Source organism: Ostrea edulis, chromosome 2 (genome assembly GCF_947568905.1).
Source record: "Ostrea edulis chromosome 2, xbOstEdul1.1, whole genome shotgun sequence".
Lineage (NCBI taxonomy): Eukaryota > Metazoa > Mollusca > Bivalvia > Ostreida > Ostreidae > Ostrea > Ostrea edulis.
This window is the reverse complement of record NC_079165.1, coordinates 76451780-76479457: the sequence shown is the minus strand read 5'-3', so window position 1 is coordinate 76479457 and position 27678 is coordinate 76451780. Positions and strand designations below refer to the sequence as shown.

At 34.5% G+C, this 27678-nt stretch overlaps 1 protein-coding gene across 4 annotated transcripts; it reads left to right on the top strand.

The window, feature by feature from the left end:
• The first annotated feature begins 623 nt into the window (after window positions 1–623).
• On the top strand, window positions 624–26856 carry LOC125681400 (hemicentin-1-like). Of its 4 annotated transcripts, XM_056153659.1 has the most exons (17): window positions 624–677; window positions 2469–2561; window positions 2785–3105; window positions 7049–7354; window positions 9058–9351; window positions 12083–12355; window positions 14547–14870; window positions 15738–16034; window positions 16799–16924; window positions 19250–19268; window positions 20782–20840; window positions 21837–21864; window positions 22719–22783; window positions 22947–22965; window positions 23107–23183; window positions 25225–25344; window positions 26579–26856. In XM_056153659.1, the coding sequence occupies exons 2-16, from the start codon at window positions 2480–2482 to the stop codon at window positions 25329–25331; spliced, it is 2397 nt and encodes a 798-aa protein (XP_056009634.1). In that variant the 5' UTR covers window positions 624–677; window positions 2469–2479; the 3' UTR covers window positions 25332–25344; window positions 26579–26856. The 4 variants fall into 4 exon arrangements, with proteins under 4 accessions (XP_056009634.1, XP_056009636.1, XP_056009635.1 ...); XM_056153661.1 differs by lacking the exon at window positions 16799–16924; XM_056153660.1 differs by lacking the exon at window positions 25225–25344.
• The last annotated feature ends 822 nt before the right edge of the window (window positions 26857–27678 follow it).

Here is a 27678-nt window from a genome sequence, read left to right as displayed (position 1 = left end):
ATATGTAGACAAAATTATAGTTTTTTGCTAATTTAGCAACAATTATACAGCGATGCCACAAAAGTGGTGTAACAAACGAAGTCGAGCAGTGAAAGTTTAAAGTTTCGGAGCAATGCCAATATACATGTATATTTCAAGTATTTTTCTTTATCTAAATTTCCAAATTAGACTGGGATTTTAAAGTGCATTTCATTGACCTCCTTCACCACACGGACACATTGATATGTATTGTTATTGGTTACAGAGACAAATGTAAGATTTTATGACATTTCTCTAATCTTTCCTGCCTGTAATGTTAATGATGTTGATTTACAATCGGATGTTTAAAATGCTATCACATTGATGTGGAATGTATCCTGTCTCAATAAATATCTGCAGTCTCAAACAAAGTTGATGGTACATGCTATCGGAAGTATATGGATGCTGAAATAAATGATGTTTCATTCCGTTTTACTGCCAAGATGTAATGATTTCCATAACTGACAGTTCTACTAGATTAAAAAAAACCATGTATAGTTTTTCAATGAGAATTACAATACTAAAGGTGATTTTTTTAATGCTGTTTATTAATTTTGAATAGCCTATCTAACAAAGAAATCTCCAGTCGAGGTACAATGGGATGACACTAACACGTCTCCGTACGTTATGTTTGTTTACAATACAAGGAAGTTTATTAGGTAGGTATGTTACTTTAACATGAATTCATGTTTTACTCGCTATATCATTAATTTTCTTTAATCCGATTCCAGTATAATTGACCACATGTCCGTAAATTACAGGTCTTCTCTGCATTATCAATTGCTGATATCTCTTCGGTCTGTATTTACCTTGTTTTCGTTCCATAAATTACGGAAACACACTAAGGCTATAAGATGTGGCATTTCCGTTTGAATTGCCGACTTTAATGTTATGTAGGTAAACTTTAATCTCTAATGTTGATTTAGCCCTATTTATAAGATTTGGTTTAGCAACTTGGTATTACCGACTTTAAAGCTAGAGTTACAAACTTCCATATGTTTCAAATTTTCCTGAAAAGACAATGCAGACAAGACAGTGATGGAAATCGACAGTCATTTCGCTTCAAGGATTTACGTTACTTTCTAATACTTTTATTGAATATATCAACTTCATGTTTGAAGATACTAAAACAACATTCTACCTATAATCCTTGGTTCTGTTATAAGTGAATCATATTGATCTAGGGAATAAGTAGTGTAGTTTGTTTATTTTTTAGAAATGTCAACAAAGTTCTACTATATGCCAGATATATTCGGAAGTGTAGTATTTACATATGATATAAAAAAAAACCCAGACAAGATCAGTTTAGTGAAAACTATAACAAGTATTAAGACTGAAATTGAAGACAGACTGTGTTTCAGATACGTATTTTATGTACATGTATCTGTTGAAGGTCAGCACAGTGAATGATTCGAGTGTATTATATATGCGATCGGACTATGATATCTTACAAAATATCTTGAGATATATACATTGTAATAGTGAAAATTTTAAATTTCCAAAAACATCATCGAAACATTCTAAGCTGACCGTTACCTTTGCTTGAAAGACGAATATGCACAAATGTGTGATCCCAGTCCTGGTTTAAGTCTGCCTGGTTGATACGTGTGTAAGTGTTGAAATAGAAATTTTTTTTAAAATCAATGCCAATGTCCATTATATATCATATTTGGCGTCGGTGGCCGAGTGGTTAGGCCGTCAGACTCTCGACCGAAGGGTCGTGGGTTCGAGTCCTGGCCGCGGCAGGGCTGACGTTGTGTCCTTGGGAAAGGCACTTTACATGAATTTCCTCACTCCACCCAAGTGTAAAAGGGGTACCTGACTATAGACAGTGAAAGATATTGTTAGAATGTTAGTGCTCTAGCGCTTGTAATGGCAGCTTGCACTGTATGCTTCCTAGGAGGCTGAGAAAGTTCTAGATTGATATAAGGTCTGCCGGGGTAATAATGTACATTGAATATTGTAAAGCGCTTTGAGCAGCATACGCTGGAAAAGGCGCTATATAAAACCAATCATTATTATTATTATTAATTTAGAATGAATTATGGATGGTGTTGAAAGTAGGCGAAATATAGATGATACAACGTTGACTGGTTCTTGCAATGTATCTCTGTATGGATTTCCATGACGTTTTGGAATCTGCTATAAGGATAGTTAACTCTCATTCATTTGTCACAGTGAAATGGAATATTAAGTGCGTTTCGATCTGAAACATAAATTTGAAAAATGTCGTCCTTTGGTAATTAACTGTTCATGTAAGGTGAAGATAACGAACAGTAATTAAATTAATAAATGTTGATTAAAGCCAAGTCTTTCTAAATAACAGCCGTAATAATGAATGTTACAAAGATTCTGTTGTCGCATGATCTTCATCACTTCTGGCTTTAAGTTAATAATTTGAAACATAAAAGGGTATACCTTGTATAATGACTATGTGTTCTCTACGACAGTTATAGAAAGAATGGATTATCAAAGATACAGTATCTCAAGTAGAATTTTAAACCTGATCTGCGTCTTAATAATACAACATCAACATATCCACGGTAAGTGTAATGTGTAGATTTAAAGAAACCACAATGCTCAGTTGAAATATTTAGTGATCTTGGGAAAGTTTGAACATGTACGAGAGTAATTGTAGTTCTTAAATCATTAAAATCTCAAAAGAAGCGTGATATTGTCCTCTTATACCAGAATTAAAGAACCATTAATGTCCGTGTGTCTTCCCTAGCCTTGCCTTAGCTTCCTCGCAGTATGATTATGTTGTAGGTTCCGTAACCCTGACTGTCTCCCCGTCCGGTGATGTAGAAGTGAACCAGACGGTGACAATACAGTGTTCCTTCGAGTTGAATCCAATCGTGGCAATATTTTACTCCAGTAGAAATCCAACATCTCAATTCTGTGATCTGGAACCTTCAGGAGGAGTGTGTAAACCAAATACATGTTCTAGAAACTACGTCACAACATGTCCTAATGACACAACATACAGTGTCCAGTATCCCGTTCCTCAGAGCTGGAATGGGGCAAGTGTTTACTGTGTAGGTTTATCAGGAGTGGAAAGGAGTAACCAAGTCGCCTTTTCTGTTACTGGTAGGTTATAAAACACTTAAAATAGTTTCAATATGATTTAAGATAATGAATATAGTGTGATATTTTTATAAAGAAATGTAATATGAGTAGGATAAACGAAAGCTACGTGTCCTTACGACATTAACACCCGCACTCTAGCGTTTGCCTCTGAACGAAATGAAAGTCTTTGTGCATAAACCAATCTGATTGTACACAATTTTTGTAGTCCTAATTAATGCTTGGTCATTCACATGGAATATGTAGAGGGTTGATTTTGTTTCTTAGAAAAGATTGTATCGAAATAAAAGCATGAAAATAATTTGATAGTTTATTTGTTGTTTTGATACTTATTAATGGACATATATATATAGTATACATTATATGTTGTTATATTATAAGTGAGAAATAGGAATTATGAAACAATATTATATACATTAAAATGCATTCATATTACGAAAAAATTACACTCATTCCTAGGGTTTTATCTTTCTCTTCCCTATCCAAAATGGTATGAAAATATGGTAAACAACATATGTTCTAAACTGTTATATGTAAATATATATTTTGTCAAACTCCTCGTCGACCTTTGAACGCTCCAAATGCTTGTTTATGTTTTAACAAATTTGATATGAATGTCTATCTATATTTTTCAATTAATTAGTATACTAATTATCATAACCCTATGGTTACCATTAAAATAAAAAACGAAGATAACAAACAGTAATAAATCTCATAACTCCTATAAGCAATACAAAATTGAGAGTTGGTCATACACGGACTCCTGGATATACCAGAGGTGGCATCAGATGTCTAGGAGGAGTAACCCCCCACCCCCCCACCCCCCCTTGTTGACCGGTCACACCCACCGTGATACCTATATCTTGATCAGGTAAACATCCGTTGTCAAAATGAGTGCACCAAGAACGGTCTAACGATCGGCATGAAACACGCATGAAACACGCCAGACAGCATTTGGCCCAATTTAAGGTTTCATTGGCAAACTAAATCGTTATAACGACCATAGAATTTGCGAAAAGACTGTTGAAACCCCTACACCATCAACTTGTTTGGCAGTAGCTTGCCTCGATTTAAAAACAGACCATACGCAGAACAAACTCTTGCTTATCGAATCAGCTGAGAGATATATCCAGATGATACTGGGATATTGATACATAAATATGGGAAGCTGAAGATGTTTGTCATAACGTTGAGTTATCAGTTTGTCGTTAATATCTATTTTCAATAAAATGTCTAAGTAGGAAGCAGAAGTAGACGACTCTGTGATGTCTTTTATTTCGAGTTCACAGGAATATATATCGAATCGACACGTGAATGAAAATTATTATTGCTGATAGATAATACGTCATCGATATATCTAAATGTCGAATTGAAAGCCACAGCAAGATCTTTTTTTCTTCTCACCATATAATATTATTATTAATTTGACTCGTGAAATGCATGTATTACCTTTTAAGCTTTATTTTCAACAATTTTCCTTTTTCATACATAGTTTAATTAAAAACTTGAAATTGAAAATTATTGGGTGAATATAAAACTAGGCAATATAATATTACTGTGAGTATAAACTAAAATGATTCGGAACGACAATTTCTCTGTAAGCAGTGAAGAGATCATTTGAAACAATCAGACAATTTCATATAAAACATCCCTGATAGAATATCAGCAGAGTCATTTGTAGCATTTGTAACCAGTTTGCATTTGTAAGATTGCAAGAATTCACGAGTCATCCCCCCAAATATAGAAATAACATGGACATGGTATTTACAAATTAGCATAGTTAAGTTGAGTCGTGAATGGCATTGCTTCGTAACACACATATCTAACGGTGTTCCTTCCTTTACTATGTGATAGTTTTTAAATAGTTTCAATATGAATTGAGATGATGAGCATATATGTAGCTTGATTTTGAGTACGGTTTTAATTTCCTTAAACTGAGCAAACATAAAAAAAACAACAAAAACAAGACATAAACTTTCCTTCCTTTCATGCACTTGAATTATATTTCCTTGTTAATTACTAAGCATTTAAAAAAACTGATAAAAAGAGTATATTCAAACTAACTTAAACACGTTCATAAGTTTTAAAGGCAAACACCAGGCTATGAGTATCACTGCCCTATTGACAACATCTACTTGTTTATTCTCTCTCAGGACAACATTATTTTACATCAGCAAATCCGTTAATTTAGTTATTCGAGAGTATTCTAAACGTTTGGAACATTGCTATTTTCCTTACAATGTGTGTCGGGCCTCATACGGAATGCACACGTTACTTTGGGAGCTTTATTTTCAACAATTTCTACATAGTTAAATTTAAAAACAACAACTCTGCGTTAAATTTAAAATGGTCGAGTGAATGTAAAAGTTGGCAATATCTTTCTACTGAGAATATGAACTAAAACAAAACTGTCTCTGTAAAGAGTAAATAGATCATATGAAACAATCACACACTCTCCGATAGCATATCAGCTGATGTTACATGTAGCATTTGTAACAAGAGGTACTGTGAGCAATGTTCACTAAGAATACCCCCCGCTTACCCCAATCTCTCAAAGGGTGTTGTTAATAGGTATAAATTACCTCTTTCCTGAGTGTAAAGATATGGTATGCCTTTGTAGAAGAATAGTCCGAACACAAATCCATGGTATAGACCTATAATTTTGACATTGAGATCAAAGGTGAAGGTCATAAAGAGGTAATGAATGTACATGACACATAGTCTCATGGTGATACACCCATGTCTTATAGTATGACTATGTCAAAACCCTATAATCAATTTTGACCTTGAGGTCAAAGTTTAAGGTCATATAGAGGTCATGAAGGTACCCGACACATCGTCGCATGGTGATGCACTCATGTGTCAAATATGGTATGCCTATGTCAAAGAACAAAGAAGTTATGGCCCTGACACGAATCCATTGTAAAAACCTTTAATTTTAACCTTGAGGTCAAGGTCATATGGAGGTCATGCAGGTACCCAACACATCGTCTCATGGTGATACACTGATGTGTCAAATATGGTATGCCTATATCAAAGAACAAAGAAGGTATGGCCCGGACACGAATCAATAGTAAAAAAACACCTTAATTTGCACCTTGAGGTCAGGGGTCAAGGTCATATAGAGGTCATGAAGGTACTCGAAACATTGTCTCATTGTTATCCACCTGTGTGCCAAATATGGTATGACTATGTCAAAGAACAAAGTTATGGCCCGGACACGAATCTGCACAGACAGACAGACATACGGACAGACAGACAGACAGAATGATTCCTATATACCCCCTGAACTTTCGTTAAATACCAAAAATTTAATATTGCAAGAATTCACAACCCTCCCCCCCCCCCCACAAAAATATAAGAATAAAGATGGAAATAACTTTAACATGGTAATTTATAAATTAGCATTGTTAAGTTGAGTGGTGGATGGGGTTGCTTCGTAACGCACATCGCTAACGTAGATTACAACAGGTTAATACATATTCTAAGGTACAGTTCCCTATAACTCCTGACAAACATAAGCATAAACATAAACATAAGCGTATCCGCGATCAATGATGCCAACCCGTGCCTTGAAAACATTGATGTATATCGCTATTCATCAATATAGCATATAAAACTCCATGAAAATAGTTTACAGTATGAATGTACCTGATAATATGCGATTCTATTCCTTCCCAAAATGTACTTAGTCTAGCACATGTATATGTATTTTAAGGTAGCTCGGTAATCTATGAAATGCCAGTCAGAGATGATAATTCTTCCGTTAAATTTAATTACCACCGTGTGAGGAAATGAAGTCCAAAGAAAGACTTACTCCAAATATGTATGTGCCATGTGTATTCAAAGATGCATGCATGTATGCAGATATCACAAAGAGACTTCATATCTATGTTTTGATACTGTGTTTCTAATATATCTAAACCTAAATGTAAATGATATGCAGTACTGGTCACATCATTGACACTGACCCCTGTCCAGATATCGGTGGATGCCAGTGAGCACATAAATCTGATGTGTCGGACAGACTACTGTAACCCAGCAGCCAACATCACATGGTACAAATCATCCACTGTCATCAGCAGTCAAATCACATCCACAACGGACTCCAACAGTGATGGCCTCCACAGAACGACCTCGGTACTGACCTATACAGGTGTGGCAGGAGACAACGGTCAACAGGTGTACTGTAGAGCCAGTAACAGACAAGGGGTGTATGTGGAATCCAACAAAGATTTGTTGGATGTCAGATGTAAGTAATTTATTGAAAATATTTTAGTAGTCTGTGGAGATCAGGTCTTCCAATAGTCTTTTTGGATTTCTATGGGAATGAATTGTGCTCCTTTATTAGCTGACATGTTCTTAATATATTCTTACGAGGCATAATTTATTCAAAAGCTTCTACGTGAGAAAACAAAATATTTTGCTGTGACCTTGAAGTCGACATTTGAATATATCAACGATGTTATATCTATTAACAATACACATTTTTCAGTGATATGTCGATTCGCTATATCATGGTGAATTCAAAACAGAAGACAACACAAACCATTCCACATCTGCTTCATACTTAGATTTTTATTAAACATAGATGTTAACAGCAAACTAAGAATTTAACTTTATTACAAGCTTCAGTTTCTCCATAGTCAATTTCCATGTTTATGGAGCAAGATTCCATTATCAATTGCATATGGAGTTTATATATCTTAAGTGATGCGATACACAAGAGCTTTCTCTACACATGATTAGGTTTTGAATCGAGGCATGATACAGACAAAGAAGTTGATGGTGCAGGAGTTTCAAGAATCTCGTTTAAAGTCAACATATTGCAAATCGTCTGGTCGTCATAACGATCTAGTGTGCCAGTACAACCTATCATTGGGTCAAAGGGCTCATGGCGGGTGTGCCCGGTCGACAGGATGCTTACTCCTACTAGGCACCTTATCCCACCTCTGATATATCCAGGGGTCCGTATATATATATATAGACTTTTGTGCATGTAGTATTGCGTTACGTTGCTATAAAAGATAAACACGACTGAAGAAGATCGGTAACACCGTTGAAATATTTCTAGACAGTGTTCAGAGTTGTTGTTTTTTTTAATTTTACTTCGAAAAAAGCAGCCCTTCACCATAAACAACGTAAAACCAAACCACTAAAGAGTTAGTGACAGAATGTAGAGGGTTAAATCTAATATTGGACATCATATATTTGCATTGCACTACATGTGGAAATGACGGATGATGGGATCTAATGTAAAATGTGCAATGTTAGTACCATATCACTTGTACATTTCTATCAGGTTTTCCGTTTATCGTGAAGATCGTTTATCGTGTTTTGCGTTTATCAGGTCTATCGTGAAGATCGTTTATCAGGTTTTGCGTTTATCAGGTTTATCGTGTATCCTATCGTATCGTGCGTGTATCCTATCGTATCGTGCGTGTATCCTATCCTATCGTGCGTGTATCGTGTTCTATCGTTTATCATGTCAAGAATAACGTTGCGGGTACTGTAGTGTTAATCGGGTAATGTGGTTCATGTTCGAATGTATACAAGTGCAAAAGATTGGTTGTGTGTATATTTTTAATAGTGTTTCACATGAAGGCGAAGATAACAAACAGTGATCAATCTCATAACTCCTATAAGCAATACAAAATAGAGAATTTAGTAAACACGGACCCATAGATACACCAGAGGTCAGATCAGGTTTGTAGGCGGAGTAAGGATTCCCTGTCGACCGGCACGCCCGCCGTGTGTCCTATATCAGGTAAACGGAGTTATCCGTAGTCAAACTCAGCGTGCCAAGACATGGTGCGTAAAATTGCAATTTTGTGAATGGCATGGATATGTAAAGGAGTCGTTATGACAGGAAACCATCAGAGTAGTATAGCGTGTTTCACATGTTGCATGAAATTACAGTGAATGTAACAAATTCACTCCTAATAATTACTTTAGATCCTCCATCGTTTGACCCCGCCATCTCAGCCTCTCCTCCAGGATTACAGTACGACAATGGAACACATGTCAGCCTGACATGTGAACTGTCAGGAGGAAATCCTGTAGCCATGTTGTCATGGAGATGTAAAGGAGTTGACATGACAGGAACCAATCAAAGCAGCACTACTACATCTATTTCTCTGTTGTCTTTGCTGATGGACAGTTCATATAACAACAAACAGTGTACCTGCACAGCCAATCATCGACTCCTAACCAGCACCAAATCAGAAAGTGTCTTACTGACTGTATTCTGTAAGTCCAACATAATTATGCATTTTCACAATTCAGTTAGAACATCTAAGTATGATTTCATTTATTTTTAGAAATAAAGTGTAGATTTCAGAGATACAGTACATAACATCATCAAATCTCATAAAACGTTAAGGGCTTCATGGTAGATTTTATCACCTATCGATATGAAGAAGTTGATAAAATGCATATATTGATATATTGTAATTACAATGTGCATATATTACCCCAAACTTCAGATCTCTGTAGATTCTATAGAAAACCAACAACGTAAGGATGACCGGCATTTTCGTTACCCAAGGGTCTCTTATGCGCTAATCAATCTCCTCACAAAAACCTTGATTTACTTTGGTACCTGAAGTGGGGATTCTATATGTTGCGTGGATTGTTGCGTACTTCGATTTAACATATGAACAAGTCCTACTTTGTCATATTTTTATACGACGAAACGCATGTTGAAATTGATGATTCAAAAACGTACGTGGGTGAAAGAGATTCTGAGTGAATGTCACACGTGTCTTAATGTACAAATAAAGTGAGCAAAACAATCTTCAATTACAATTATACGAGCATGCCCGTTTGAATGTATATGTGTTGTTGTGGAACACTATTGGTTGCAAATAATATACAGTATCGAAGCGTCCCGAACGTAGATCACTAACTATATCATCTTTGCAATCTTTAGATGAATGCAGCAGATCAGAAACCCGTGGCTAGACTTGGATAGTGAAGATAAGAAACCACTGAAAATACTGGAAATTTCGAACTCCTTTAATATGAATTGAAATAATGAATTGTTTGTGTGAATGTATATTTTAAAATTGGTTTTTTTTGTAATTCATTTGCTATATTGCCACACAAGGAATCCAATTTTGAAATATGAGTGACAAAACAAAATTATCGAAACTGATTGACATATGTTGAAAAAGGTCAAATTCAGACTGTTCCTATTATATTTTTCATATTTTTGTTTAGTCATTTTCTACTTAACCATTATGCAAATATTCATATAAGCAACGAAAACGCAAATGTCCGTTCATCTATCCAATTGCCCTTGCCTTCACTATTCTTCTGTAGCATTGAAAACCAATATCTAATTTAATCTCCAGAGTCACTTGTCAACGCGTAAACCGTTTCAATCCGATTATATCTGCCGTTGTAGTGTATTGATATTCAATTCACCCTTTACCACTGGACCACTATACACCAATATTGAGATAAGGATGCAAGGCAAAAATTGTGAATTTCGATGTTCCTGTCCAAAGTAAGTAAGATGAGTAGGAATCCCAAAACCATTGATTCAATCTTTACACAAATATCAGTTTTACAAATTATGCATAAAAACCCGATGACTTGTGAGATATCTATGAAAAGTGTGAAATTCATTGCTCAGGTATAAGATCCTCTGGTTTAGTATCAGGTTTATGATACATACACTAGTAGTAAATATGTATGTTTTTAAAACTTTCCTTGACTGTTTGTCAAAACAAACGCGAGTATATAGTGTTGATATAGTTAATCCTCTTCTAAAACAGTGAAAGTCATGCCTGTTATGTCCAACGTTCTGGTACTGAGACGAGCTTTAACATTTGTGACTCGTATTGTTTATTTGCATCAGTTCTTTAAAATTCTTTATCTTCACCTTTGAACTTCAAGCAACGCATTATTAGAAAACCTTTAAAATTGCAAAATCCTTGATCATTGCGTAAGATATCCTGGTGTTAGGATGGGGCTCTATTGGTTGACCTAAAGTAAAATGGATTATTCCTTTTTAAAAAATATAATGCTCTTGATCCCCAGCGCATCAAACTACTAAACTTAGTTTACAACATCAATGGACATTCAAGCCAATGCAAAAATTATGGAAACTCTGACTGCGTTCTATGGTTCGAATTGTGCAAATTCATAGTTTCGTAAACTTCTACTCAAATGCTAAAAATTGCAACTGAACAGTGTGAATATTTGCACTGAGAATGACACGCCTTAAAGATTGAAAGTCATGAACTCAGCCCTCAGCAACTTCGGATTTGTTATTCTATTGAAAGTTTCTCGGTGTCATTATTGCAAATCTGAAAATATTTTGTACACAAGAAATTTCATTGTTTACCTTCCTGATGGAATGATATAGCATCTAAGGACCGTGATTTCCGTTCGTTTCTAAGATTACAAGTCAATAGTCAAAGTTTCAGGAAGATAAATTCTAATTATATTTACAGCGTATGTATAAGATTTAATAGTCTTATATGATAATAAATAGAATATTTACAATAAACTCATTATAGTCTTATTTAGATACAAATCCTAACAATATCGGAGAAAAGCGCCCCTTTGTAGTCAGTGATCGTAGTCAGTGTATATATATATATATATATATATATATATATATATATTCAATATGTGTATTCACCCGAGGATGGATGTTAAAATCCAGAAAGCGCTAGTGATTAAATATATTTTGGAACTGCATATTTTCCTGCTTATATATATATATATATATTTAACACGGGTATGCTTATTTCTCCTGGGAACCTGATCCACCTTTGGTATATCCAGGGGTCCGTGATTTCCCATTTCTCTATTTTGTATAGCTTATAGGAATTATGAGATTGACCACTGTTCGTTATCTTCACCTTTCATTCAGCGATTTACTATTCCCCCATTCTCTGATGTTTTAATTTACAATTTCTTTTTAATCTATCAATTTACTGTGAATAAAACATTTTTCTATTTGCAGATAACAATGTTATATTATCAAGTTTGAATAAAGAATATGTCATCAATGAATATGGACGACTTCAGATAAAATGTGATGTGGATGGAAATCCGTTATCTACCATCACATGGATGTTTGTTCAAAACAACACTGCTGTTAAGAGAGACTCTAATGTAAACAGTAGCACACTGGATATATCATCAGCGAATTGCTTAGATCACGGGAGTTACAAAGTTACAGCTGAAAATGGGAAGGGACCAGCAGCTGTCAGAACAACCAATTTGGTGGTTAGGTGTAAGTTTTCTTGTTATTACGGGCCGATGTTTAACCGTTACTTCTAGCAGGAGACAATACAACCTCGTAATTGAATATAGTTTCTATAACTAGTGCTTGTCGGTAAAAGAGGTTTCCTTCAAACTCGAGTTTCTTAATTTTCATCTAATATTCATAAGATAAGAGGTTTGCCAATGGTCTCTTGAAAAACAAGAAACGAACGTTTTGGGAACAACGGTTATTGATTAACGAATACGCTTTATCGGACCTGTTTCACCCATTGTACACTTACAGCTTATTTTACTTGTTATTCTCCCTGAAAAATTGTTGGGGAGCATATTGTCGCCATCATGTCTGTCCGTCCGTCAGAGCTGACAATTCCTACACCTTTCATCAGAAATGCATATAACTGATCATCTGTGTTCCTTAAGACAAGGATTTGTGAACAAAGGTCTATCAAGGTTTGGACAGAGGTAATTTTGGAAAGGTTAAGGTCACTCAGAAGATATACCTTATAGAAGTAAAAAGTTCCTTATTTCAACTGTTCTTAAACAGATATTGATCATATATCACACAAATAAGTAACTTATTGATTGATTGGTTATTGATTGATTGTATCTTGATTGTATCTTGTTTAATGTATTCACTTGTATGGAGACTCACCAAGACCGGTAAAGGGTTTCAAATTTAGGCTGATGCTTGGCGCTTAAGGTCATTGAGCAGTGAGGGTTCTTTAGCGTGGCACACCTACTGTGACACGGGACATTCGTTTTTTAGGCATCTTCGAGGACCCGTGAGATTCACACCTCATGCAGAGCGTTTGGCGATGGAACTGTCACTACCTGTTTTAACGACTCAGGTCTGTCGCATTCGGGATTCGAACCCCGACCTTCCGCATGCAGTGTGAACGATTTACCTCTAGACCATGAAACGGCTTTCAGGCAACGGTCACTAAAAGTTATTTTGGAAACGTCAAGATCACTCAAAACATGTACCTTACAGAAGGAAATATTTCCTTATTTCAACACTTTCTGAACAGGTTTGATAATATATCACACACATAAGTAATAAGCAGGTGACTTTCACACAAAGGTCACTCAAGGTCATTATGTAAAGGTCGCTGAATGTATGGTTTACATATGAATAAAACCCTTCATTTCAACAGCTATTGATCATTATGCGAGTAATTCGTCATACGAAGTATTTTATTGGATATATGCAGTTCGGGGAGCATCAATTTTACTGATATTCTTGGCTGTTAACAGCTCTCCTTCAGCTGATATCAACTCATTGAAATATACATCTCAAGTTAGTTGTTAAATAGCATGCTAGTGAAACCATAAAACAACAACAGCGCTAGCGTTATGTAACAAAGTTCATAATGATGAAATTGCGATTACTTCATTCGGTTTCTTTGATGCCTTTACATGCCTGTGGCTGATGTAAATGTATACAGTTGTTTGTACCGTTCAATCCTTTATCAATCGAAAATGGCACAGCGCTTTATGAAGTTGCTTATAGGCCTACATTTAAAAAGGCAGCATTCCTTCTTTGTACATACTGCATAGATATTGTTTTTAAGGTTGATCGATCCTCATGTGACTTATCAATATTGATGGTTAAAAGTACAAAACCTGTATTAATATCCATTCAATATAGTTAAATTTAATCAATAACCAAAGAAAATGTGTATGTTGCCACATTTTTAAAGATATTAGACATACAAAAACGAAAGTATATGCTAACATCAGAAAATCACACATTTTGGTTTTACAGAATAATTAAAATAGATAGAAACTTGTTGAAATGACAAATTTTAAATGCCGACAGTTTAATAAAAATTGTTAATTCATAAATATTCATGAATTGATTGTGGATAATAGGGAAATCATATATAATAGACATGCAGTAAAAGAAATACCAGCATAGGAGTTATTACCCTTGACAACATTTTTTTTAATTATGAAGAATTTATTATCTACGGAAATATAAACGTTTTCAGTATCAATAGATTACCATTTTTTTTATTTTATGCAGTGATTAAAATTCCTTTGAAAGATATATTTCTATCATGCGCAAAGTTTAATTTAATAATGATTTTTGCAAAAACCTATGACATCACATGAGGATCGATCAACCTTAAGCAAGACACATTATTTAAGATTCGCTAATGAATGTAAGCTTTCCGATCATGTGTTTATTTATCGAACAGGTAAACCCCGACTGCATTACAGTGCTTCCCAGACTCCGGACAGTCTTGTTATAGGAAATTGCGACTTTCTTCAAATTCTTGTGAGATTATTATTATACCCACCAGCGACTCTGATACAGTGGACTTTCATAGGAGAAAACAATGTCAGTAGAGTCCTTCAGAATAATACAGATGGCTACAGAATAACAGACGCTAAAGGTGAAAATGAACAAACCATCACTCTACACAAAAGTAGGGTTTATGCAGAGGATTTTGGAGATTACACGCTAATGGTTCAGAATGGTGTTGGTACTTTCTACAGGAGCTATCAAGTGGACACCTCAAGTGAGTCAGTACAAACAAAATGGTATGTTATCTATGTAATCAATCCTTACGACATATGAGTCACACAGATGACCTATTGCCATGTTTTTACCCGCCATATGATGGCTAGTTGTATTCAGCGCGCCCTCTCGTCAGTCGCGGACAATGTTTTCCAATTTGCCGTAGTAATAAACATTCAAATGATCTTGATTTTCTTTACTTTTTAGCGTTATCGCTTGTTTTTTTTACGGAATATACATATACATGTCTTAACAAGTTCAAAATGATTACACGACAGCGGTGATGTCTTGGTTCCGCCTACTGCGTTCTGATTGGACGATAATCGGTCAAAACAATTCGGTGAAAAAATGCGGGAGATAGCATCGACTCCATGCTAACCTCCATATCGATGTTTGCTTGGACATGGCTAAAAGAATACCAATCCTCAAAAGAAATGTCACTCCTAAAAATAATGTAACCAGTGAACAATAATCTATAAATAGTAACAGATATCCTAAAGACTAGTAACATTTGTCTTACCTGAAAAACAGTAAAAACTTGATAAGTAATGAAATAACAAGGCAAACACAATCAAAGTTAGAAATAAATTCAATCGGATAAAGCTTTTTTCTCATATTGCATGTCATCCATTGTAAATAAATAAATCGAAGCAGCAATTTATCAATTTATTTTCAATTAATAAAACTATTGAAGTAAAATATCTAAAGTATGTAAAATTTAACTCCATTACATTTATATAAAATCATACTTACGTGATTGATTGGTCCGGACAACAATATTCTTGATCATGAACTTGAATATTCTAGAAATAAAAAATCTTAATTTTCGCCAAGCAGTGCATTATTACCAGTATTACATTAATTTCAGCACCACCATTGATACCAACCAATGTTACACTGGACTGCGGCAACCCCTTTTCCATAAAGTTATCGTGGATTTCTAACTTTAATGGTGGAGATAGTCAGACTTTTAAAATTTCCTATTCCACTGTCGGGAATATATCAGACTTATTTAAAGATGTGGAGTACATTCATGACGAGGGATATGGAAGACTCTACAGTTACACTCCCAGCATTGAGCTTCAGGGAACAGTATGGTTTACAGTTACTGCCTTCAACATGCTTGGGAAATCTACATCAAATGCTGTCCATTGTACTGTTGCAGGTAAACATTTTGTCACTAGACAGCTGTTGTTAATTACATTACATTTGTTTTGTGTGGTGCATATTGGATAAAAAGGAACCGAGATTCACTTCTGACTTTGAAGAGTTTTATTTACTATTTTGAATTCAGTATAATATCCACTTCCTGTAACGATCGCACTAACCTGGTGGTATCATATTTAATCTCTGATCCCGGCAGTCACTTCAAACTATAAAGCTAAGACATTCCAAGTAGGTAGTGGCTGACTACTCGCCAAACACCCTACATTAGACATGGAAGTTACGGGTATTCTAGTTACCGATGGTTTAATAAAGAACCTTCATTGTTGCGACCTTTAGAACCATGCATATATCAAACTCTTTGGCACATAATCTAAAGCTTATAAAATGCCCACACATACCCACACACACCTTAGGCCTTAATCATTTCATACAATAGAAAAAAATAACACTTCAATTTGTCTGATTTTAAGTAATTTGAAGTGTTCTTTAAATGAACACTTGTTGTTATGTTCATAAGTAGTAACGTACATGTACGTTTTGTGTTCATCAAGACAAAAACTCATTCATTCTTATGAGATGATAGTGGATGTGTGTTTGAGTGTGAGTATGCAATTGGAACATCCTTTATGTTTAACGCTCATGGATATGCATGCCTTGAAAAAAAACGATTGTTGGATTTTTAACCATGAAACATCATCCTTATGTTCATGTTTATGGTGATCCGTTCTATAATGGGGATTATTTTGTCGTTGGAATTTCTAGGAATACAGGAGAGTGTAGAGAATCAGACCGGGGTAGCTGTTGGGAGTGCTGTAGGGATCGTGACCTTCATCATTATTATCCTAGTCCTCGTGATCTTTCTCCGAAGGCGCTATACATTCATAATAAGTAACGTATATCGACCTCATATTTGTAGTAAAAGATCGAATGAGCAAGTTTTATGAATAGAGGAAATTCAAGATTTAACTAAACATTGATGAAAAAATCCAGGCAACCTTGTGATAAACTGCTTATTAAATCTTTGAATATGTTTCCCACATAGCTAGTAACATGACTGTGATTTATGTCCAATTACAGATTTATGACCATAATAAAGTAATTTCTTAACTGAAGAAAAATGAAAAGAAAATACAGATCACAGTGCTTGATAAGGATTGTTAACCTTGAGCTTTAAGCATCATGTGATTGTTTAAACTAGTTTTGTATATATATATATATATATATATATATATATATATATATATATATACAATGTATATATGTGTCAACATAAACGAAGTAGCACAAAGCAGCCATTACTTTGGATTGATGTGAATGTTTAAAACAACGACACTATTAGATTCAAAATAGATAATGATCATTTTGCATTCAATATGCACAGAAAGTCACCATATACTGACAATATGTTACACAAAACATCAAACATTTCGGTTGAGCATCACTGAAGAGACATTATTTGTCGAAATGCGCATCTGGTGCATCAAAATTGGTACCGTATAAGTTTTACATAAAATAGATCTGGTAAAATTCTGTTGATTTTTAGCTTTTTGGTCAGAAAATTATTCCGCATGAGAATATAGTCGTTTTTAACCCAATTCGAAATTTATATCAGTTGAAAAGGTTTGTTAGTTGTATATTGTTTACCGTCCTGCTCGAAAAGTGTTCACTCATACGGTATCGTCACTATTGCCGGTGAAGAGCTGCAAAATTTAGGCCTATACTCGGCGCTTACGGCCTTTGAGCAGGGAATTATTTCTACAGTGTCATACCTGCTGTGACATGGGGTCTCGAATTTTGCGGTCTCATTCGAAGGGTCATCCCATTTAGTCGCCTCTTACGACAAGCAAGGAGCGCTAAGGACCTTTTCTAACCCGGATCCCCAGAGGAACATTTAAAAAATATAGTTTAATAAAAAATGAATTTGTATTTATTAAGAGCATTGAATCTGTTGAGCAATTGCCTACACAATGATGGTTTCTTGCGCGATTGTGTTCAAACGCTTAGGAACGAACTCTCTTAAGTTTCAGTTTCAATCGGAGAAAAACAAATCGCTTTAGTGTCCAAAATTTGGGACAAATTATATATATTTATCGTGAGTGGATTTCAATGTCACAGGATAATTATGTAACAAATATTTCAGTACATGATATACATGTACTTATAAAGTTCTTAACTAGTAGGTTTACATGTCTTTGTGTTCGCTCTGGGACATACTTAAAATAAAATTGGGTATACATGTATGTCGGTCCCCTAAGACTTTACTTCGTTCACAGTTGGTCAGAAGTTCTGCTCGTGCCAAAGCCGCTTCAGATCTAAGACGTATGGACTGTTCCTGCGTCAAACGTTAGATGCATTAAAGTCGGATATGACCTTAAAAACGGAAGTCCCGTTTCGCAGCAGGTGACGGCACGTTGACGAACCCTCACTGTTAGGGACCTGACGCTAAACATTGGTTTAAATCTATGCTACTTCACTTTCAGTCAGTGACATTTCTTGCATCTTTTGTATACGATTTAGAAATTATCGACAGGACGTAAAACAAACAATTAACCAACAATCATGGCATCCTTAATGTTAATTTGGACAGGAGATAATTCAGTGAGCTATATATTTTAAAGATGTAATTAACTATCAACCTATTGCTTGAACAATTTTACATTGATATATATCATATACTGATTTGACTGCGGATAAATCCGTTTACCTGATCAGGATATGGGGCTCACGGCGGGTGTGACCGGTCAACAGGGGATGCTTACTCCTCCTAGGCACCTGATCCCACCTCTGGTGTGTCCAGGGGTCCGTGTTTGCCCAACTATCTATTTTGTATTGCTTGTAGGAGTTATGAGATTGATCACTGTTCGTTATCTTCACCTTGCATATACGTGTTGTAAATATTTGAAAGAGAGAGAGAGAGAGAAGAAAAAATTCGGTTTAATATTTTGGTAAAATTTACGTTGAATGATTGTTTTCTAAACTGTGAAAGTTGTCACGTAAAGCCATGCGATTTGATTTTTCTGGTTTTTTTTTCAATTCATGCCAAGGGAAAAAAATTTGATGAAATGTTTACGCGCTAGAGTTTACGAATTACATCTATGTCTCTTTAATCTGATAAAGATCTGATATAATAAAAAATGTCAATAAGTCATTAATTATTGATCGCATGCATATTTTTATATATGCTACTTTTTTTCTTTCTTGTTTTTCTTGTAGAGTTGGAGAGAAAGAACATGTAAGTTCCACTCAGCCCCAATTACAACCATCTTACATGTACATGTACATCAGTTGCCCGTCTATCTTGAACTGAAAAAGTTTTAGCTGGTACTCAGTTTCAACCAAATTTTATATGCATGCTTAGGAGAAATGGGATATTAATATAATATGGGACTGATCGATAGGACAGATATTTTTGAAAAGCTATAATTTACTACTGAAAATTCAGCAGATACAATGGCTATTTGAATCGTGAAATTCGTTCTCCTATATAAGTAAAAGGGTAGGGCTAAATGAACAATGCTGAAAACTCATCAAAACGTTACTGATTGTTGTAATTTAGTTCAAATCTTAAATAAACCGTGTACATATTGATAATCATTAATAAAAAAAATTCTCAAAATGTGGATGAGGGATTCTTACTATAGAGTCAGGCAAAATCAATTTTCTACCTAACTTGTACTTATAGTTTTAATCATATCAAGTTCAGCGATTTATTCTTATATACATGATAAGTTGAATTTTATACACTATGTGCTGCATTTCTACTGGTGAGTGAACATTAATTGAGATGGTGGAAATGGGTTTTAACTTTATGACATACATTTGTCTCTTGTGAAACCGTACTAACTTTATCAGACTTGTTCCTGGCCGTATGTAGAAATATATTTGAAATGCAAAGCTCACTTGATATCTATAGGCGTTATGAACCTGATATTTTAGGACAGTCTTCAGAAACATAATGTACAGTAAGTATATGTAATAATATCTATTTTCTACATCATATCGTGTATTTCGATTTTTGTCATGATCCTATGCGGAATATTTCTAGTCAAAACTAATGAAATTTCAGGCTTTTTATGTTTGAAAGGAATATATCATACACAGCATGACAATTCTAATTTAGGAATATATTAAATGAAAACACTAAATACGGAGGAAGTTATACATGTTCATTGAAATAAGAAATGGAATATCATGATAATACTTTGTTTAACCAAACTTCGAAATACAATGCTTATATGCTTGAAATTCTACATGTAATTTAATTTTGTGATGTTATTATTCTGACAACCACCGTGCAAAAAATGCATAAATATATCGTAAGCTTGTAAAATAAAACCTGATTGGTCAATTTGACATCATCACAATTTTGATATCGTATAATTGAGTCTCCGTTAAGTCCCACCACGGCTGTGAAATGAAACACAACACGTCCTCTGCTTCAAGTTTGTTGCAATCGTTACGGCAATATTGCTCTGTAAAAATCCAATGTTCTTTAAATCATAACCATGGCCGCCGTAAAATGGCTGAAATATTACCAAAAAGGGCGTAAAATCAATGACTTTTTCCCCTCATACACAGCTTAATACATTCACAGATTTTCATTTGAAAACAAATTGAAGTAGAATTCGTTTAGAAATAATTATTTCAATGCTACTGTATTATAATTCTTGGGTGCATTTGTAACAATGGATCGTTAGTATTAACATATTTGCTTAGCCATTAAGATGCGGGGTTTTATCTTACAGAGATAAAGGTGTAAAAAGAACTGATTTAACAAAAGACGAATCCAGTATCCCAATGGCAGGTTAGTGCAAGCACGATTGATACAAATTGTTTCTATCTTCCGCTTCCAGAATTACAATGTAACTCTCCATTCACCAGGAATAACGATAGAAGATACCGAAATACAAAGGGGAAAAAACTATAATTCTAGTAAATGTTAATAATTTTTCAAATATATTTTTATTTTTTGCTTGATATTTGTTTGTAGTTTTGTTATTTCCATTTGCGTATGAGTCACTTTTCCCGGAAAAAAAGAATCTTGGTCAGTAATTAGAATGTGGAAAGTTTGTATGGGGTTTATTTTGTAACACAACATCGGATCTAGAAACATCGATCAACCAAAACCAATACAAAACACACAAAAAAAGAAGGCAAATTGTATCAATCAGCAACCATTTGCCTTCCCATGTGTACTTCTACCAGACTAAGTCTATGGAATTTAGAAAACTGGTAATACTGTAAAGGTATGCAGGGAATATTGATTTACACGTAGTGTAACACCGCTCGCGCCGGTAAGTGAGAAAGTTTCCCAATTTACTTTCGGAAGGTCGGTGGTCTCTTCCCAGGTACATTGTATCTGGGTTCTCTCTTCCACCAATAAAAACTGGGCGCCACCAGATAACTGAAATATTGTTCAGTGTGGCGGAAAACATCAATCAATCAACCTAGTCATGGACAAGATTATAGTGATTTTGTCAAAGATTTACGTTTTCAGTATTTTCTGAAGGGAAAAAATGCAGTAAACAGGATTCAGACTAAACTTCATTATTTTCGATGCCAAATAATCTTAAAAATTAAGGACAAATTCTTTAGGTAATATTATGCACAGTCTCTTCAATAAAATATATTTATATTGTGTGTATCTCAAAGCTTATATATATTCCAATAGAGTGTATATTGCTTTTGTCTGTATTTTTCAGCTGAATAATACATGGTTACACCCAGGAGCCGATTGTTTCCCACAGTGTCGCTATAAATATTTGCCGTTATTATACGCAATTCTTTCCTATATTTTCAGAACGCACTGTACATTTACACGGAGAAAGGTAAATGATAGTAGGAAGAAGGATTGTTGCCAATTTGTACCTTACGGTGACCTTTTTCACATTCATGAGCAGCTGAAAGATATTTTCTGATTAACACTCGTCAGTCGTCAGTCTGTCGTCTGTAAACTAGTCACATGTACATTTTCGACCTCTTAGCACCACATGTACTGGACACTTGAGTGAGAAAGATTCCAGTTTTGTGTGAAACAAGGACGGTGTCCTTTCCAAGGGAATATAATTAGGGAAGATGATTATGAGATAATGAAATTGGGTCGAGTTTCTTAAAGACGTGTTGAATTATAAAAAAGTAAACTAACTTGAAAGTATCCTTGTACAATTTGGATTATACTATAAATCAATATTCAACTGTGATTGTAATTGGAATTTTGTATTGATATGTTTCTCTATCTGTGAGTTTACGGTTTTGTATTGTTCATTGATTGTGTTCCATTAGAGTAAACCAGGTTTGGTTTAAGAACTTAAAAAGAACTTCTACCAAAATTACCGCATTTGCATCAAAGATTGAACTAAGCTAGCTCTATTACAGACAGTCCTATTTTCTTTGCTTTCAATCCTTTCGAAATCTATTAAAACGCAGAATAAAACTCTAACACATTCACTAACGTTACTTTTATGCAAACAAACTGCGATATAAATGAAACATTTGAGGAAGACAAAGGATTTTCACAAGTTTTTTTTTTTGTCTCTTCAAGTTGGTTAATGATATAAAGATGTCTAGTATGTTTCTGATTGTTTGAATATTCATCTGAATGAACTTATTAGAAAATACACTTGTATCCATTACGGAATATATAAATTTCTACAACAGACTATCACTATTTTTTGTTATACAGGGGTATGTATGAAGAATTGACAGAGAAAGAAAATGGAAATCAGTATGAGGGTCTCTCCACTAAAGGTTATGTACAATTTTATTTGTATAACTGGTATCAATTGAATTACAGTTATGAAATATATCTATATATTTACCTATCGTTGAATGTTCGTACATTTGGTTGAAAAAATGTATCTTTTTATCAATATTCAATTGAATATTGAAAATTACTCATTCCTTTACACAGATCAACAAGAAAGCGAGAGGTAAGCTCTCTCTCTCTCTCTCTCTCTCTCTCTCTCTCTCTCTCTCTCTCTCTCTCTCTCTCTCTCGTTAACAATGTTAGATTTTGTTTTCTATTCGCCAATGTGAAATTTGTTATTATCTACAACCATGTATTATTGTAGACAAATTTATGAGAGCATACAAGGATCCAGTGGTGAAAGTAAATATGAGAAACTTTCAACTGTCTCTAAGAAAGAAGGTATTATGTATATGTGTGTTTAGTTATGCAATTCGCATAGTTTACCCCCTGATCACTTAAAAACACATAGTTCATGTCCCTTGTTACATGTAACTATAGTTATCGGTCGTTGACTTAGTAAATCAGAGTTCAATAGTAATCAAGTGAATCAAAATTTTGTTATCCACATCATACTATTCTTCTGTGTTTTGTAAACCAGGAGTGATAAAACAATTAGATAGGTTACATGAGGAATATGTTTTGGTTCCAGCTGACAAAGCTAGTAACAACATTGTCTTTGTTTGTAAGGCTCATTATTACAACTGCATTTTAAACCAACTTAGCATTAATTCCACTTTTGGTAATCGTACTTATACTCCAACTGCCCTTTCAAAAGATGAAATTCTTCAACATCATGCTTCAGTTTTAGACACATTTAATATCCCAGTCAATGGGTTGAAGTAATATGAGTTACCATACCTATACTGGATTCCTAAACTGCATAAAAAGCCTTACAAACAAAGATACATTGCTGGATCCAGTAAGTGTTGTACAAAGCCTCTATCTTTGCTCCTGACGAAAATATTAACAGCTGTGACGGAGAAACTTCAATCCTACTGTGCGACTACATATGCCAGACGTGGTGCTAATCAAATGTGGATTCTAAAAAAAATTCTAAAGAACTTTTCGTAAACTTGAAATCGCAATTTTTTCCCCAAATCAACATCAAAACCTATGACTTTTCAACACTATACACGACCATTCCTCACGATAAATTAAAGACTAGACTTTTTGACATCATAGACAATTGCTTCTTCAACAAAAATGGAAAACGGAAATATTCATATCTAGTGATCAGTCATCCAACAACTTACTTTGTTAAACAGCACTCTGATTCCACGCACAAGTACTCTGAAGTTGAAATAAAAAAATATGCTAGAGTTCCTCTTTGACAATATATTCGTGGTCTTTGGTGATCAGGTCATCCAATAGTCTGTTGAAATATCTATGGGCATGAATTGTGCTCCTTTGTTACCTGACCTGTTTCTATATTCATATGAAGCAGAATTTATTCAAAAAATTCTACACGAGAAGAAAAAACCTCTTGCTGTGGCCTTCAATTTGACATTTAGATATATCGACGACGTTATATCTATTAACAATGCTAATTTCCATTCATATGTCGATTCAATATATCCATGTGAACTTGAAATAAAAGACACCACAGAGTCATCCACTTCTGCTTTATATCTAGATATTTTATTGGACATAGATATTAACGGCAAACTAACAACTCAACTTTATGATAAACGGGATAATTTCGGCTTCCCAATCGTGAACTTCCCATATTCATGTAGTAATATTCCACTATCACCTGCAAATGGTGTTTATATCGCTCAACTGATTCGATACGCAGGAGATTGTTCTGCGTATGATCAGTTTTTAAATCGAGGAAGGGTATTGACAAACAAGTTGATGGTGCAGGGGTGTCAACAGTTTCCTTTAAATTCAGCATTTCGCAAATTCTATGGTCGTTATAGCAATCTAGTTTACCAATACAACTTATCATTGGGTCAAATGCTGTCTGCCGTGTTTGATACTGATTGTTAGGCCGTTCTTGGCACACTAATTTTGACTACGGATAACTCCATTTACCTGATCAGGATATAGGACTCACGGCGGGTGTGACCGATCGACAGGAGATGTTTACCCCTCCTAGACATCTGATCCCACCTTTGGTGTATCCAGGGGTCCGTGTTTGCCCAACTATCTGTTTTGTATTGCTTAGAGGAGTTATGAGATTGATCACTATTCGTTATTTTAACCTTTCAGCCATACCATTGACTAGAAGTCATGGAATCAACTTCAAACAAGTTTGCTATATTAATCGATATGAAATATTCAATTTTTATCAAGTGAATGATCCAGGTTCTTTTCAATTTATATAGAACAGAGTTTAATGAGGTGTAGCAGTAGCCTGCTCAGATTTAAAAACTGACCATACGCAGAACAAGCTCTTGCGTATCGAATCAGTTGAGAAACATAAAATCATTATATGCAGGTGACAATGAAGGATTGCCACATGAAAAGGTGATGACAACAAACAGCGATCAATGTCAGAACTCCTATGAAGAATACAGAATCGATAGTTGGAAAACACGTTCCTGAGGACATACCAGAGGTGAAGATATTTTCAATGATGGACTCGAGCATCTTTTTAATATTAACTTCAGAGTATTTGTGCGTGGAATTAGAGTAGTATTTAACAAAGTAATTTTTCGAATGACTGATTACAAGATATGACTATTTTCTTTTTCCATTTTTATTGAAAAAGCAACGTTCTATGATGTCAAAACGTCTAGCTATTCTATAATTATCGTGAGGACTGGTTGTGTAAAGTGTTGAAAAGTCATACATTTTGATGTTGTTGATTTGCGAAAAGTTTTGTGATTTCATAGTTATTAAATTGTTTTAGAAGCTTCTAGAATCCACATTTAGATTTAGACCACTTCTGATATATGTCATGTGTATGTTTGAAGTTCTCCTTCACAACTGTAGTTAATATTTTTGTGAGGAGCACAGTTAGGGGCTTGGTATAATATTTAGTGTCTTTAATAACTTGACTTGCTCCCCAAAGAAAGTAGCATAGGTATATACTCCATTTGCTGACAAGCAGGTGATAAATGGGTATACACAGTCCATAGCTTAGCATATCATAGAAATTCAAGTATGAATTACGATCTTCAAATGACAATAAAGTATAAATTATCGTTTGTCAAAAGGACAATATTCAACTCCACTGAAACACAGACTTATTCTGTTGTTGTATAATATGTGTTTCTGGTGAGTTATTAATGTTTCATTGTCATAACATCTGGATGAACGTGGTGTCTCGGGCGATCATTAGAGCTCATGATAATATTCCTTACATTCGATATCAAATTAGATTATGGAAGATTCTTGTATATGCACAGCAGTTCATATTTTCGTGAGAAGCAACGATGGGGGCTTGGTATAATAGTTAGTGTTTTTAACAAGTTGACAAACTGCCTAATAAAGAAGCATATATTTACTGCATTGGCAAGTAATAGATTAGTTTCTTTTCAAACACAGCGCAGTTTGGCCTATCGTAGAAATCTAAGTATGAATGACAATTTTCAAATAACAACAATGTATAGATTATCATTTTTCAAAATGACGATATTCAACCATTCCGAGACATACACTGTTATTGTATAATAGGTGTTTCTATGAGCTATTAAAGTTTTAATGTCATGAAATCTGGATGTTGGAGGTGTATCAGGTGATCATTAGGGAGTATGATAAACTTTCTTACATTCTTAAATCAAATTACATTAAATAAGATTCCTTTTATATGCATGTTCATGACAAATATAAATATTTTGTGTCAACAGACGATGACGACAAATACCAGAATTCTCAAAAACCGAAGACTTCATCACCATCCGATGTCTACCTCAATGCCTCATTTCAGAATTAGAAGTCTCGAAGGAGGTCTAAGCGGCAGTTTGAAATGATATTTACCAAAGAAAGACTACGTACAAAATTGATATTAATTGCACCGAAATATTTAACGCACGGAAATACATATGCGTGGTTTAATTTATACATATGTACCTCGTAAACGATTGTAGTTTAAACTTGTTATGTATGATAATGAAATTTACAAAGTACATGTATATGACTGAATCGAGCCCGCCGGTTTGAGATCACATTGGTTAATTTTGTTTACTCATAGTTTATCAAGAATCGAATTTTACAAGAATTGTTTAGAAATTACTAATATAAATTGCATATATGTAATTTTTTACGGGTTCTTGGTTTTTTTCTCACAACCATTTGCGGTGTAACTCGCACACCCCACCCCTTTTGGGTTTGTATTTTTTCATTTTTACTTTTTTTTTTGCTATTTCTATTTTTTATTGAAAAATTTCAAACATAAAAGTTGTATCCTAAGTACGGGAGGTTTTTTCACCCTTATATTCATATTTAATGATTAATATATCGAGTTGAGACACTCTGTCAATATTGATGGCGTTTCTCTAGGAAGCTGGTGTAAAATATTAGAGTGATTTACAAATTTCGCAAACCGTTACTAAATAGACATTAACTACTCACTATCAAATCGCTGCTTGAAATATTATACACTGTAATATGTAGAAGTGGCTGTTCTGGTTGTTAAAAGTCTTAAAGATCGAATATTAATCGCGTACATCTACACCTCTTTCACCGAAAGCGAAAAAGTATAGGTTATTCAATGAACTTTTTTTTTCATTAATTGTCTTGGCTATACAATTACCTGTGCAAAATTTGTGTATGGAAATTCCAAGTTTTTGTTTTACTACAACAGAAATTGACTCACCCGGTATCCACAAACACCGTTTGACCTCTCACAAAAATAAATGTGCATTTTGAAAATAGTTTTCTTTAAGTTAGCAAGTCAAATACAACAAGGTCAAAGAAGTACTGGTGACGTTGCGAACAGTATGGAGGG

What these genes read in the sequence shown, in the direction of transcription:
- LOC125681400 (XM_056153659.1), top strand. Translation starts at nt 2,480, where the DNA reads ATGGATTATCAAAGATACAGTATCTCAAGTAGAATTTTAAACCTGATC. An exon ending in GTACATTTACACGGAGAAAG is followed by an intron (nt 21,865 to 22,718) that starts GTAAATGATAGT and finishes TTTGTTATACAG; the next exon opens with GGGTATGTATGAAGAATTGA. An exon ending in AACTGTCTCTAAGAAAGAAG is followed by an intron (nt 23,184 to 25,224) that starts GTATTATGTATA and finishes CATTATATGCAG; the next exon opens with GTGACAATGAAGGATTGCCA.